This window comes from Quercus suber, unplaced genomic scaffold (genome assembly GCF_002906115.3).
Source record: "Quercus suber isolate HL8 unplaced genomic scaffold, Cork oak 2.0 scaffold_406, whole genome shotgun sequence".
NCBI lineage: Eukaryota > Viridiplantae > Streptophyta > Magnoliopsida > Fagales > Fagaceae > Quercus > Quercus suber.
Genome location: NW_027069857.1, coordinates 325,493 through 341,909, shown reverse-complemented (window position 1 = coordinate 341,909; position 16,417 = coordinate 325,493). Strand labels below are relative to the sequence as shown.

At 33.2% G+C, this 16,417-nt stretch overlaps 2 protein-coding genes across 3 annotated transcripts; one reads left to right on the top strand and one right to left on the bottom strand.

Moving 5' to 3' along the window:
• The first annotated feature begins 2,351 nt into the window (after window positions 1–2,351).
• Window positions 2,352–5,599, top strand: LOC136062361 (eukaryotic peptide chain release factor subunit 1-3). The gene is made up of 2 exons (XM_065761319.1): window positions 2,352–2,465; window positions 3,929–5,599. Exon 2 carries the CDS (start codon window positions 3,969–3,971, stop codon window positions 5,280–5,282), a length of 1,314 nt encoding a protein of 437 aa, XP_065617391.1. The 5' UTR covers window positions 2,352–2,465; window positions 3,929–3,968; the 3' UTR covers window positions 5,283–5,599.
• Window positions 5,600–7,142: 1,543 nt separating this feature from the next.
• Window positions 7,143–14,696, bottom strand: LOC111999807 (anoctamin-like protein At1g73020). 2 transcript variants are annotated; one of them, XM_065761322.1, is made up of 16 exons: window positions 13,913–14,696; window positions 13,186–13,255; window positions 12,907–13,022; window positions 12,373–12,499; window positions 12,194–12,294; window positions 12,017–12,108; window positions 11,794–11,898; window positions 11,412–11,681; window positions 10,619–10,751; window positions 10,413–10,526; window positions 10,254–10,321; window positions 10,007–10,137; window positions 9,336–9,418; window positions 9,107–9,214; window positions 8,613–8,771; window positions 7,143–7,697 (listed from the first exon to the last, which is right to left on the bottom strand). In XM_065761322.1, the coding sequence occupies exons 1-16, from the start codon at window positions 14,090–14,092 to the stop codon at window positions 7,557–7,559; spliced, it is 1,998 nt and encodes a 665-aa protein (XP_065617394.1). In that variant the 5' UTR covers window positions 14,093–14,696; the 3' UTR covers window positions 7,143–7,556. The 2 variants fall into 2 exon arrangements, with proteins under 2 accessions (XP_065617394.1, XP_065617393.1); XM_065761321.1 differs by lacking the exons at window positions 7,143–7,697; window positions 8,613–8,771 and having other exon boundaries at window positions 9,176–9,214; window positions 9,317–9,418; window positions 13,913–14,695.
• Window positions 14,697–16,417: the final 1,721 nt, after the last annotated feature.

Genomic DNA, 16,417 nt, shown 5'->3' with positions numbered 1-16,417 from the left:
TTATTGGTGGACAACAAAGTAATTTTAATGGTGGGTTCAAATTAGAACTAGTAACAACTTAACACCTAAGATTTGTTGTAAAAATGTTGTGAATAAAGAACTTCTATAAAAAAAGAAAAGAAAAAAAAGAAGCAATATACAAAAATTTTCACAACATTTTTCACAACAATTAAGTTGACAAATTTTTACTAGTTCTCATCTAGGTCAACTACTAATATCATATTTTTACTTACTACTATCAATCTGCCACATTAATAAGTGTAAAAAGTTTTGTCATATGTTTTTATGTTTATAGACTTTCTTAAAAAAAAAAAAATCTACGTGGTTAATTAGTAATTTTACATCTAAAATAAGATAATAGAGTTTAAGTAATATTAATTTTTTATTTAAAAAAGACATTTAAATCTATACAATGTCTCAATTTAGTTTTTGTCTAAAAGCTACCCCTGGCTTCAATAATCTTGATTATAAAATGTTTTAAATTATGGATTTTAATAAACTCAATTACTAAAATCTTTATATCATTGAATATAAAAAATATAGAACCGAGTCTTGTCTACATAAAAATGAAATTTACCGGTGTCTTGAAATAATGATTATATATATATATATAGAGAGCTAGATTGGAGTCACAGTGTACAAATTTTAAATTGCTTTGCAACTTCTTTTATTAAGTAGTTTTGGCAATTCACTCAATCAAAGCACATTGCTACAAATACTGAGCAAAAGAAAGACATATATATATATATTATATATATAGACAGCTTATGGCGTTCCTAATAACTATTTATCATCAAACCAAGACACCAATTAATTTTTTAGTGTAAGTAGGAATTAAACTTCAGATCTCTTATTCAACCATCAAATACTTTACCAATTAAGCTAACTGAAACTCATGATATACAAATAATTTAATTAATCACATTTACAAAAACACAAGGAAAAGAGAGAGAGAAGAGANTTAATAATAAGTAATAACCTCTCTTTCTTTTCTTTTCTTTTTTCTCAGAAAATTCCTATGTATACTAAGATCTTACTCATGTCTTAGTCATCACGTTGTTGATTAACGAGGTGCCTCACCAAGAAAATAGGCATTACTTTTAGGCTTTTTAATCTGATCTTAATAGAAGCATTGGAGTGAAGAAATATGATAAATTATTATCTAACTTTAATATAAAATTTTACAAACTAACAATAAAATGGTAAAATAAACGTAACATCTTCTTTCATCTTGTCTTTAAGATGGTGACATAACAAGCTTGTCTCTGCCAATGAGAACAAACTAGGTTGGACACCCACTTTCAAAAGGCTTGCTTTGATAAGGGGGTTTTGGCGGGTGAGGTCAGCAGACGTAGGTTTTACACAAGTTTTAATAGTTTTTTCTAGAAAAGGTTCCTTATCTTATAAAATAAATAAATAAATAAAACATAATCTGTTGAGGAAGGGAGACTATAATTGAAAGCCATAATTCTCTCTCTCTCTCTCTCTCTCTCTCTCTCTCTCTTTTCCTTGGTGTTTTTGTAAATGTGATTAATTAAATTATTTGTATATCATGAGTTTCAGTTAGCTTAATTGGTAATAAAGTAGCACATGGGTTAGCCCAGCATGCTAAGTCCTTACCTGAGTCTATTATGTGGTTAGGCACTTGTCCTCCTTTTGTGGAGCATTTAGTGTCCTCTGATGTACTATTTTCTTCTTCTTAATTCAATTGTCGTAGTTCACATCAAAAAAAAAAAAAAAAATTGGTAAAGTCTTTGATGGTTGAGTAAAAGATCTGAAGTTTAATCCCTACTTACACTAAAAATCAATTGGTGTCTTGGTTTGATGATAAATAGTTAATAGCGAACGCCATAAGCTGTCTAATATATATATATATATATATGTGTGTGTGTGTGTGTGTGTGAGTCTTTCTTTTGCTCAGTATTTGTAGCAATGTGCTTTGATTGAGTGAATTGCCAAAACTACTTAATAAAAGAAGTTGCAAAGCAATTTAAAATTTGTACACTGTGACTCCAATCTAGTTTGTTCTCATGAACAAAAAAAAAAAAAAAAACTAATTATATCATCATTGCAGACTAGATGAAAGAAAACATTATACGAGGGATTTTTTTAGAAGAAAAAAAAAATTAATTGGTAAAATATCATATGATTGAAGGAAGAACCAAGGTTAGAATATGAAGTTTACAAAAAAAAAAAAAAAATCAATTAAAAAAGAAAATCAAATTCTCTAGGCTTAGGTTTTAGAAGAATGAAGGCCCAGTAGCCCTTTAAAATTTGGGCCAGATTTCTAACTTTATAGTTTCATCTCATTTTATTTGTGGGCCCAACAATTAGACAAATTAAAAAATAAATAAAATATCCCTCAAAAGTCGGTGCTAAAGGAACCCTAAGAGCATCTTTGAGAGACAGAGAGCTTCACTGTTAGTCTTCCAAGTCTCCTTTTCCGATTGGTCCTAACCAGTAAGGTAATAATAACCTTTTTTTTCTTTTTCTATTTCCTCAAATAAATTTTCGTTATAGGTGAGATTCTGTTTACTTTGAGATTTATATTAACTGATTTTTGTTTTATTTATTTATATTTATTTATTTTTTGGATGGAAAATATTGATGCGGTTATGATCTTACGGTTACGCCAATTTCGCAACTAATTTTGGATCCTATTGAAAACAATTTTAGAAACTTTGTTTGGGGGGCAAAATTGGAACAGATCCTTCAAAAAAAATTAGTCAACATTTTCAAATTTGGTAAAAAAAAAAAGAACGTATTTATTATAGTTAGTTAAGTCAGTTATAGGTATACCCATGTGAATCTTATTACATTGGGTCCATTTGATGCTACTGATAGTATTACTTGTAGTGATGATTTGGTAATTCATTGGTGATTATGATTTGGGTTTGCGTTGATTATTTATTCGTTTAGATGAAATTTTGAAGCTGATTGTAATTGTAGGGGCAAATGAAATGGTGGGTAATTCTCAGTTCATTTTGTTATACTTTCTAAATACTAGTGTTGACAACTTGGGTAGTGTGTTTTTGTTTAATGACATTTATAGAAGTAGTGAAAAAGGACATGTGAATTGAGGAAGTTATAGAGAGTCAAACTTTGGTAGAAAAGAATACATGTGACTGATCTGACTATCTATAATCGACCCCAAAATTTTGTGACTAAGGCTTGGTGGTTGTTGTACATGACGATACCCTTGGCCTCACTTGGAAAGCATATTAGATTGCATCGCCATAAAAATTAGCACAAATTTATTTACTAGGATCTGTAAGCATGGATATGGAGTAATTTATTAAGGGGTATGTGAATCTTACATGGGTGGCTCATGATATGCTTTTTTGCTGTTTGTTGCAAGTGGAAATGAGGATATTGAGATTTGTATGTGTGTTAATTTTGTGGGTGCTGGAAATGGCATAGTGCTCTTGGCTTATTTCTTAGTTAGGGTCTCATTGTAGGACTAGTTGCAGTAAAAATTTGCAGCTCCTGGGTTCTGCTGAATCTGAGCAACGATTATATAAAACTTGTCTCTACAAAAGTACTTGTATTATACATGCATGTATGTAGAATTACTAACTGAGCTTTATAGTGATAAATATTCTTGACAACTTAATGGCTAATTCTCCCAGCTTCTACCCATCTATATATATATATATATATATTCACTTGGTCCTTGTTTTTGTCTGTGTATGCATTCATGTTTTGATAATATGCGGAACACATATCATTTGTTGTTGTAAAGTTGTATTAGTATTACTTAATCATTATAATACTTGTGAATTTATGATACTTCTGTGGCCCTATTTTAGTGGTTTTTGGATTGTAAAGTCCTTTTTTAAAACTAAAAGGTTGATGATACTAATGCTTTTTTTTTTTTTTTTTTTAAACTTTTAATTAATATTTTTCTAACTTTCACCTTTATTGCTAGGCTGGGATTTTTGTTCTAGTCGTGTCTATCAAAACATAAAATGGCAGATGCTCAAGAAACGGATAAGAACATTGAGATATGGAAAATCAAGAAGTTGATCAAAGCATTGGAAGCTGCAAGAGGCAATGGTACCAGCATGATTTCTCTTATTATGCCTCCCCGTGATCAAATATCTCGGGTCACTAAGATGTTAGGTGATGAATTTGGAACTGCTTCAAACATCAAAAGTAGGGTGAACCGTCAGTCAGTGTTGGGGGCCATTACTTCTGCTCAACAGAGGCTAAAGCTTTATAACAAGGTTCCTCCCAATGGGCTGGTGCTTTATACTGGAACAATTGTTACTGAAGATGGCAAGGAAAAGAAGGTTACGATTGACTTTGAGCCTTTTAAGCCTATAAATGCATCACTCTACCTCTGTGACAATAAATTTCACACAGAAGCTCTAAATGAACTTTTAGAATCTGATGACAAGTTTGGTTTTATAGTCATGGATGGAAATGGCACCCTTTTTGGGACATTGAGTGGAAACACAAGAGAAGTGCTTCATAAGTTCACAGTCGATCTACCAAAGAAGCATGGCAGAGGAGGGCAGTCAGCTCTACGTTTTGCTCGTCTTCGAATGGAAAAGCGACACAACTATGTAAGAAAGACTGCAGAACTTGCCACACAGTTCTTCATTAATCCTGCTACGAGTCAGCCTAATGTTGCTGGGCTTATACTTGCTGGTTCAGCTGACTTCAAGACTGAGCTCAGTCAGTCAGATATGTTTGATCCTCGATTACAAGCAAAGATATTGAATGTGGTTGATGTTTCTTATGGAGGGGAAAATGGTTTCAATCAAGCCATTGAGCTTTCCTCAGAAATTCTATCCAATGTGAAGTTTATACAAGAGAAACGCTTGATTGGCAAATACTTTGAGGAGATCAGTCAGGATACTGGTAAATATGTCTTTGGTGTTGATGACACGTTGAAGACTCTAGAAATGGGTGCTGTGGAAACCCTCATTGTGTGGGAAAACTTGGATATTAACAGGTATGTGTTGAAAAACAGTACCACAGGTGAGATTGTCATAAAGCATCTGAACAAGGAACAAGAGGCTGATCAGAGCAACTTCCGGGATTCAGCCACCTCCTCAGAGTTGGAGGTTCAGGAGAAGTTGCCCTTACTTGAATGGTTTGCGAATGAGTACAAGCGGTTTGGTTGCACACTTGAATTTATCACCAACAAATCCCAAGAGGGATCACAATTTTGCAGAGGGTTTGGTGGGATCGGGGGTATACTTCGTTACCAGCTTGATATAAGATCCTTTGATGAGTTATCTGATGATGGAGAAGTATATGAGGATTCCGATTAAGAGTCAACTGATTGTGGCATAGTGCACTTCTTGAAGGATGTTGTAAAAGTTTGTGCAAGGTATGATGTAGTCTTTATTGCTGCTGCTACTTCAGAGATTTGAGACTACAATCTAAGATTTCACTGCTTCAGGATTTATTTTACTGCTCAACCATTGGATATGTAATGATACCAATTTGGCACTGTTCTTTTTATACTTTTCTGTTGCTATCTTGCCTTGATTCTCTTCTGCAGTGTTTGGGAACTTTTGCATTGTACTTTGTATTCCTCAAGTTACAATTGACAGGCTTTACCAAAGGAAGTTGGTCTTTAGTTTAATCCGGGAATCCAAGACCTGGCTAGATTGTTTTATGGTTGCTCGAAACTTTCCATTGTTGTGTGATGACTTAATATTGAAGGGATTTGGACCCAGCAAATGCTTGTTACATGGTATTGGAACCTTGTTTCAGTAATGTTGTATGTCATGGTTTTGTTCTGCTATAAGGGGATGCCCTTTCCTGTGGTTTTCTCTTGCTGACTTCATGGTGGAGTTCAGACAGATTAAATGTGGCCTATAATACTTTTTTTGCCTTTAATACTACATATTCTTTGTTGTTGGCAGAGAGCTTATACATGTTTGATGCATGCTTTAAGCGGAAAATTGAAAATAGAGGGCAATGAATTTTAGCCTATCTCAAACAAAAATGTTGAAAAATAAAAATAAAGAATTCCCAGTAGTGTGATTTCTCTCTTTTTGATTGGACTGAATTGCAGGAAGATCTTCATGATATCAAACTTTGGTGCTATCCTTTTGCTGCGGAGCCTAGGGATTGATATGCATTGCCAAATTTATCATGCAGGAAAGGATTTTGTTTTTCGCCTGTTTGGGTTCAAGAGAGGATATAAAGGGACTGGGAGCGATTCTTTCAGTTATATTGCCTGTTCATTGGAAATGGCTTTTGGTTTTTACATAACTACCAAGGTTGTGAGCAAAACCAAAACCTAAAGATCCCATGGTTTTTGTTGACTACCAAAGTTCAAAAATTAAAGTTTTGTTCTTGAAGTGTGAATATGAACAATATGGTGATTCCAACAATAAGAAAAATTAGGAGGTGTTTGGTAGTGTATTTTAAACAACAGTTTTTAATATTTAAATAACATTCACATATTTTCACACTTTTTCACTTACATGTATTTTCAAAAAATACAAATAACGTTATTAGAATAATATTATCAAACGGGTCCTACTCATTGTAAGCAGGGAATAAGTGGTGCGAGGGCAGTGACCACACTTGCAAGTCTCTTTTTTTTTTTTTTTTTTTTTTTCATGGATTAAAAAAGAGGGAAAATAAAGAGGAGAAATCAAGCTTGAATTAAAAAAATGAACAAATATCCAAAATCAAGTGGACCAGGTTAGTAAGGGTTGAAATTCCGCTATAACTGAAATCAAGAGGCAGCATATTACATGCAAAACAGTGGCATTTCTTTTGCACAATTCCATCATAGAAAAAAGACCATGAACAACGTTACATGACCATCGTTGCACCACAGCTAGCGGGTAGCAACTCAACAACAGCAAATTGTACAAATATTGACTTTGTCAAATTCATTTTATAACATAAATAACATCTAAGAATTTAGAGACTAAGGTTTGTGGTTATTATTGTATCATACTATACACAACATGTTTTTGAATAAACTTTCTTGTGACGCATTGTTTAGATCTAGATAATGTACAATAGAATCAAAAAAGAAACGAACCCATTTGGTGTTGTGCTAGTTTGTAGTGAGTCAAATTGGCATGGAAGATTGGATTTGCAACAGTAATGTGTGTATATATTTTTATTTTATTTTATTTTTTTTTTGTCAATTATAATACAGATAACAACAAACATGATGTATATATTTATCAAAAATTTTCTACATTGGTTTTTGTAATGTTTTTTTTTTTGTCAATTATAATACAGATAACAACTGGAAGAAAAGAAAAAAACAGGAGAATATTTTCTAAGGCTCTGCTTAGAAAGATCACATCTTGCTTTAAATCCTCCTCATAAATGAAGCATGCATTCTAGAAATCCCTATGCAAAATTTTCCTAAAAGAAAACTACTATCCACCAAAGTGTAGAACAAGATTGAGCCAAATGTACAAGAATTCTCTACATGGCTAAACAAGCATGACTCTACGGTCAGACCTCAAAACTTTGATCAGCTCCAAAGAACTATTACAGGAAAAAACCTCTGGTTCCTTTTCTTCTTTTGTGCCATAAATGCAGTGGAGAAGAGATTGAGAAGGTCACAAGTCATTCTTCTCACTCTCTTTTACCTCGCCAAACATCTTTCTGCCACCAGAAATGGTTCTCAAGAGCTGTTTTGAGCACACATCCTGTGCCTGTGTGGCATTTTTCACACGATTGGCTCTAACCCATGCGGGTTCCTGCCAGAAAACAAAGTTCCATATGACCTTTAGTTTATTAATACCCAAAAATCTTAATTCAAATTATAGTATTATACATATTCTACATAAGTAAGAGAAATGGATATGGAAAAGAAGATACTTTACAAAAGAGACAAGAGTCACCTCAGGAACAAAGCGGGAGAATCCAAACTTAATCAACAGGAGGATATGTTCAATGACCAAAATTATTGCAAGTCCAGGCTCTATGCTCCATTTCCCCTCATGATCATAAAACCATACTAGAAATGCGCAGTTGGTGCATATTGACATTACTATCAGGAACTGAAAATTGAAGAGACATACTAAAATCAGTTGGGCATTGATGGAGTACATAGAAAACCACCTTTAGATTTGCATCTAGTGTGGAGTTTTGAAAGAATGGGGGAAATTTTAGGAACAGTGAACAGACAAATCAATGATTTCTGCTTTGTGAATTTGAAAACGTTTGTATGAACTATGAATGTGTGATTTTTCAGTTCATCATAGTGTTGCATCGACATGATCACACCCATCTAGTTTGTGTTGTCCTAGTATTTTAAATGTAGAAATAAGCATAGATGTTTTTCTTCCAAGAGTATTCATGATAAAATAGTTCTCACATCCAGATAATTAAGTACCTGAAAAATGTTCAGCCAAGCACCAATTGTCGTGGCAGCACGAGGGACAGGCCTTTTTAACATGGCAAGCAGCTTTAATGCATCTGTTCTAATTTCTGTAATGTTGTTCTGCAAATTGTGGAACTTCATCATTCACTTTACTTTGAATCAAAACAAACTCAAAAATTAAATAAAATAGAAGGGAAAAGAAAAAACAATATAGTATTATACATATTCTACATAAGTAAGAGAAATGGATATGGAAAAGAAGATACTTTACAAAAGAGACAAGAGTCACCTCAGGAACAAAGCGGGAGAATCCAAACTTAATCAACAGGAGGATATGTTCAATGACCAAAATTATTGCAAGTCCAGGCTCTATGCTCCATTTCCCCTCATGATCATAAAACCATACTAGAAATGCGCAGTTGGTGCATATTGACATTACTATCAGGAACTGAAAATTGAAGAGACATACTAAAATCAGTTGGGCATTGATGGAGTACACAGAAAACCATCTTTAGATTTGCATCTAGTGTGGAGTTTTGAAAGAATGGGGGAAATTTTAGGAACAGTGAACAGACAAATCAATGATTTCTGCTTTGTGAATTTGAAAACGTTTGTATGAACTATGAATGTGTGATTTTTCAGTCCATCATAGTGTTGCATCGATATGATCACATCCATCTAGTTTGTGTTGTCCTAGTATTTTAAATGTAGAAATAAGCATAGATGTTTTTCTTCCAAGAGTATTCATGATAAAATAGTTCTCACATCCAGATAATTAAGTACCTGAAAAATGTTCAGCCAAGCACCAATCGTCGTGGCAGCACGAGGGACAGGCCTTTTTAACATGGCAAGCAGCTTTAATGCATCTGTTCTAATTTCTGTAATGTTGTTCTGCAAATTGTGGAACTTCATCATTCACTTTACTTTGAATCAAAACAAACTCAAAAATTAAATAAAATAGAAGGGAAAAGAAAAAACACATGGTGGAAGTACCACAAAAAGCATTATATACCAAAGTAGCGAAGGCAAATGCGAGGGGGAATGCACAAGCAAACATCATGATCATTCCAAACTGTAAAGCCAGCTCCAAACAGTCTGCAGGTGAATCTTGATAATCAGTCAAAATGGAAATATTATGAGAACATCATGATTGATTTAAAAAAACAAGGAAGAAAAACTTTCGAGTTCCAATTTCCGTGTCTACAGAACACATGAATTCTTCAGTTCAAATTAACAAGCTAACATTATCACTGGAACTTTAGAGAAAAAGAAAGACCAAAATATCTAGTACAAATTAATGAAGTAAGTTGATGCAAACCTCACATGAAGCATAAGTGTCCATTTGGGAATTGCTTATTTGCATATTGTTTATCAAAAGATATAGTTTTTGGTAACTTTTATGTTAAATGTGTTACAAAAAGTTAAAAGCTAGATTATTTGCAAAAAAGCTGAGACATGCCAAAGTCAAAACTTTTTCAACAATTCCCAAATGCACACTAAGTTTCATGCATATAATTCCAATCCAATTTGACAATTCTAACTCAACCAAGACTTCTCTCCAAAACAGTTTATAAAAATGATATTTATAGTACTTTGAGAAACAAAAAAAAAAAAAAAAAGCATATAATTGAATATGATTTCAAAATGAATCTGGTTTTACAGTAAATTTATTTGGCATATTACCATCAAACAGCCCATCTTCAAGCTCCCCACCAATGCTTGCTGTGTAAGAAGGTTTCAGGTACTCTTTCTCTACTCTTGAAGAAAACTGGATCTTCCCTGTTGATGATCCTTTTTCACGTCTTTTATTCTTTCTTGATGATGGAATGATGCATCAACCCATGTTCAGGTAACACAAAAAGAAGGTAAAATTAAGCATGCCCCAAAAGGCTAAGTTGTCAAGACATGACAGCAGACAGAAGAAACTTACCGGACTCTGTATTTTTTGTAGCTGTACTTAAGATAGGGTAAAGAGTTCTCCAACAAGTTCTCCAAAACCTGGATAACATTTCCAGTTCAAGAGCATATCAAGCCAAGCAGCAGTGAAATCTAAATTAAAAGAAACCAAACAAAAAAGGATCTACTTCACCTCAGATATAAGAAGACGCTGAATCAAGACTTGGCGGAGAGTCAAAAAATTGCGGTGCAAGAGAGCATGATAGAAAACTCCAATATATGTCTGCATGAAATAAAGACCAAAGACCTGCAAGAGCAATTATGGTCTTGAAGTGCAGTAAATCTCCCATAAAGGGACAAGAAAAGCCACAAGGGATGTATGAAAATTCTAGTCAATACCTTGTAGACCAAGCTGTCAGCCCTTTTTTCTGCAGTTTCATTGTTTTCATACTTAATGAGCCTAACCGATATCATACCTCCAATCCGTGTAAAATGCTGAATAGCAAACAGATAAACAGCTGTCAGCCCAAACCTGAAAAGAAAAATTAGAAAAGTGTCATCTTCATTAACAAATCCAAGAAGAAATCTATACAATATTAAAAGAAATTGGAAAAAGGGGGTTTTAGCATGAAAATTTGGGGAAGATCACTTAATAGAATTTTTTTTAAAATGTCCATCCTTCATGTAGATAGCCTAAACCTGGACAACAGAAATAGATTTTGACATGATAGCAACAGATAAGCATCTGAGTCTGTATGACAAGGAATTGGCTAGTGGCTAGGGTTGTGAACCTCACCTTGATAAACCTTCTAAACCTTCATCTTTCTTATGCCAAAAGAAGTCTGGAGGTTTAAATAAAATCAATGGAGAAAGACTGGATTTAAAGAAAGGAATATTATGGATAGAATCTTATAATACTCAAAAGGAAGGTTCATGGAGGTGGTTTGTGGTAGCATCATCATCTTACTCGGACAACAGAAGTAGAAGACAAATATAACTTATATTAAATTGACTTAAGAGAACACATGATGAAGGTATAAGAGAGCCATAGACATTGGGAGGGTTGAGTAGAAGAGAACTCAAGAACACACATTCTTGTTGTTACCAATAAATTATCAACATAATTTCATACATTAAGAAACATTATATTAAGGGGGAAAAAAACCTAAACGAAAATAACTGAGACTCTTACTTCATAACATCAGAGACAATAGCCTCGTAAAGATGAGCATATGCCAACTCAAATGGCAGCTGAAGGAATATAATACTCATGATAACTATAGCATCATTTCTGAATCTCAGGAGATGTCCAAACCACTCACTTCTTTGGTACACTTCTTTCTCGTTTATTTTCTCAGTCCCCCATTTTCTTAATGCTTTTACAGGTGACTGTAAGGAACCCCACTCCATGCCCAGAAGTTTATATCCGGGCTCCACTCCAACTGAATAACTGATTTGCCATCTATAAAAGCAAAACCAAGACAGAATGACATGAAGGATACCAACGTATAATTGACAAAATACAGGAGGAAAATAGGAAGAAGAATCTAATATTCAGTACATAATTGACTAACCTGGCCAAAAGGGCAGAGTTTTTACGTTTCCAGAACTGGGAAAACATTACAGCCCATAATATTATGCCTATGAAGAAAATAGGGAGCACCAATAACTGCAATGACCTGGAAAAGGCATTTAAGGAAGCAACTTATTTATTTATAAGCAATATTGTACCAGATTCTCAAATATACAAAAAAACATTAACAGCCTGCAGGCACATTAAGAGGTAGTGTAGCCAACCCAAAATCAATCAACTGCACAGTGATAGCAAATGCAGCCGGGAAGAACATCCATCGTGTATACATTCCAAGGAAAGCAAAATAGATTGCAATCTGCAAAGTATTAATTCCCTGTTATAAGTTGGCAAAGATATTATTAGAAAACTGACAAAAGAACTATAAATAAAGCTATAGTTACCTTTGCCCCAAAATATGAATAAATCTCATCGATTGGTTGGTCTGTAATGTCCCACCAGTTCAGTGCCCAATTCTTAAGGAGTTTCTTCCTCTTCATTTCATCTATCAACCAAAAGTCATCTTACTTTAAAATTCAGATGGTACCAGAACCACAATATTTTTGTGACAAGTTAATCATACCATGCAAAGGAAAGACTTGTTTTATGAAATGCACTGATTCCAATTTTGGAACTAAATTTTCACCAACTTCCCAACAGAACTCTTTTCCATCATACTTTAAAGTTACAGCTGACTTGCTCTTGTTCACCTGTAAATTTCAGTCTGTATATCAGCTTAACTAATAAATCATGTTCAAACAACATGTTGGGAAAATAACTTTTATATATCATATATAAGGTCATGATATCAAATATTAGAGCCATCAGTGTACTGTGGCAATATGAAACCAATTTATGACAAATTCTAAAAAGAAGTATAAAGGCATGTATGCTGGTTGATTATGGTGTAGAAAATACTTCCATTCAGCGGATGTAAGGTAAATTTATATTTAGAGAATTAATACTCATTTAAAAAAAAAAAAAATCATTGCAATGTGGATTGCCTTCATATAGTATACTATATTTGCTTAATAATAGAAGCAAAAAATGTTGGAAAAAAAGGGAGGGGGAGGATATCATGATAAAGAATGGTATGAGTGTGAAAAAGTTGACTCACAATCCCATATATTAAGTGATTGTAGCAATGAAAACGCTCAAACCAACTGAACAATGAACCATCAAGCTGTTTCACAAAAGCATCAACCTCCTCCCATTCAAATTGTAGATCCATACCTGAGATAAAGTAGAGCATATTATATTTTCTAGGAAGATAAAATACATACTTTTTTTCTTTTTAATGAAAACCAAAGAGCTCTAGCACTCATAAGAGAGGACAAATGAAACATGTCAAATTAGACAGGGAAAAAATCTCATCTAGAAACTGCATTATCATTACCAATATGGGTCCTTTTCTTTAATTTTAACTCAGCAGCAGTCCTCCCCAAAGTCTCCAAAGGTGCTGCCAGCTGAAATAATAAAGATTGATAAAATCAGCAGCTCAACTTAGCAAAAAGTTAAACTTAAATTACTTAAGGTTCAGGTCAGCCAGAAGGGATGTATGGTGCAAAAATGTAGAATGAAATATTGCCAAATTGCATAAATTTTCTCCATGTCAACAAAAACTAAAACATCAGAAACAACATCTTCTCACCCTTCTCCTCTCTCTCTTATTAGAGGGACATGAAGGTCCCAAATTAGAAATTAATCTGCTCCTGAGGGTTTAAAGAGCATGCTAGTAAGTCCTCATCAGAATAATCAATAGAACAAATTAATACCACGAAATAGATTCCACAGCAATTACCTACCCTATTAACTAATACATCACAGTGAAGAAACAAATAAAATGCATATAGAGCGTGCATACGCATAAGATTAAATGCACATAACACCTCAAATTCTGGCATGTACATACAACATACACAAACATGAGGATTCATACGGAAATTAAAATAATTTAGTAAGCCACATCCATGAACCACAAAGGAAAGAAGATTCTTGAGCTATACCATAAGATTCAACAATATTACACAATGTAAATGGTATGTACCAGCACAAGGCATTAAAAAAATCACTAATTAACAAAGATTGTAGGAGAGCTAAGGAGACAAAGTAGAAGATAAAACCTTGATGAACTCATCAGCAACACCTTGGACTCTCTCAACAATCAAACCAACCTTCGTGAACTCATCAACAAGAATCTCCATACAGTTACAATCCTCATTTTCTTCCTCCACATTCCTTTTTGGAACCACCACCCCTATTTCAAAAGCAGTTTGCTCCTCCTCGATTCTATTCATTTCCATTCCCTCCCACCCACTCACCCACTCCACCCCCAAAAGCAACCAAAAAAAAAATGTAAAACAAAACACCAAATCTTCTTCAACAACTCAAACAGGCAAAAGGGTCTCCAAAATTAGTAACAAACGGCTCTTAAATCAACCAAAGATTTGATTTTTCTTGTTGGAATGGCTGAAATAGCCAAATGGGTCTACTTCTTTTGGATCAAAGGGATACTTTACCAACTAAAGGCATGGCTCTTCTACTAAAATGACTCAAAAACCGAAATGGGTCAAGGAATCCAATTCAAAAAAAGCAAAAAAAGAAAAAAGAGGAAAAAGAAAAGGAAAAAAAAAAAAGGCAAATGGGTCTCTCTATTTGGGATCAAAAAGGCTGGTACCAAGTAGCAACCTTACCTAACAGAGAAGTTTATTTTCAAAACGGCAAGTTGGGTTCTTGATAAAACCAGCGACACCGTTACAAAAACGGACAGACAGAGAAAGAACTGAGAAGTACATTGTTAACACAGGTGTCTGAGGAATCGATAATTTGGGAGTGACACATAGGAAAACGATAAAAGGGAGCTGACACGTGGGTTTGGGTTTGGGGTTTGTTTCTGCCTAATTATCGGAGCAAATCACCTGCAATGCATTTCAAAAATGATACGTGTCACAATCTTATTGGATTAGTATTATTAAACACCGGACCTAATCCCCTCCTTCATTTTTAGCATAAATAGTAAGAGGTTCATTTTAATGGGTGTTTTACCCTTTTTAAGGCAATCTTTAATAAATTTTTTTTTAAAAGTTTTGATAAAGTGAAAAATATAAAAAGTCTTAAAAAAATTAATTATTTTTTCTTTTATAAAATGTTTTAAAAATATTTCTTAATTCAATAATCTTAGCCATCTGTTCATTTTTCCCAAACGAGATTGATATAAAACCAAATAAAATAATTATAAAAAAAAAAAAAAAACTAGTTCATCTCCAATTATGTAAGTTTTTATTTTGAGGACCAGTTAAGAAAATTAGGTTTCAAATCCTAAATAATTTGGAAAAAAAAATGCATTATTTTTAATTGGACGTGGTTTGAGTTTCTAGCAAAAATATTGTTGTTTTGAGTATGAAACAAGAATACTTGTGTAAAATTTGTCACATGTTTATATCATGTTGAGCCACTAAATCAGGGTTTTGTTATATAATTTCATTGTTTGTACAAATTCATTTGACATTTTGACAAATTTTATGTGTTCGAGGTTAATTTAATTTAATTTTTTTGGTTTATATTGTTTATAAATAATTTAGATAAAAACTCAATTATATCTTTAAAAAGTTGAGGTTCAAACAATTTTCAACTAACTACAAATGCATTTTTTTTATTATAATTTTTTTTTTGCTAACACTTTCACTTTAAGAAGCATTTGGAGTAATATGTTGGCTGAAAGTCAACAAAAACTAATTATTCCTATAAAATTAGATTTTTTTTTTAAATGTGCCAAAATAAATAAGATAAAAAGTTAAGATAAGTAAAATAATTCAAACTCAAATTTTAATATATAAGTATGTTTTTATTCTAACTCACGTATATTCCTCTTTTAAGCAATTTGCAGTTTTGGAGGAATGTTTTAGGAATCAAAGACTCCAACCAATACTTTTTCCCCAAATTAAAAAAAAAAAAAAAGAAGTCAAAACAATTAAAAAGAGGAGGGAATAATGCGGCACACTAACACCGTCCAAAATTATTGTGTTTTAACTATTAATTGTTTTGCACGATGCTGGCGTTGAAATGGAGCTACGCTGATAATCCATGGGCCCGCATCACAATTTAATTTGGAGTATTTATTTTGGAGCCCACACGGTTTAAAACTTTTTTCTTTTTTGAAATTCACACGGTTTAAAACTTGCGTGTTGGGATTGGTTTTAACGCAATCTTCTTAGAGCATCCGCATTAGATGTGACAAAAATTATGCTATTTTGTCATATTAAAATTTTACTTTATTATTTTATTACATCATTTTACAATATTCAATTTATCAGATATTTTATACTACAATTCTATACATTAAAATAATATTTTTTACATATTAAAATAATATATTAAATTTCTCCCCCATTATCATCGTCATCATCAACCATCACTGCAGCAGCAACAACAACAACAACAACTACAACCACAACTAGAAATCGAACAGAACAGATCACCAGGAAAAAAAAAAAACCCACCATCAAGATCAGAATAGAGATTGGCACCACCACCGCAACAACAACAACAACTACTACAACCACAACCAGAAATCGAACAGATTAGAACAGAACAAATCACCAGAAAAAAAAAAAAAAAAAACCCCCCCC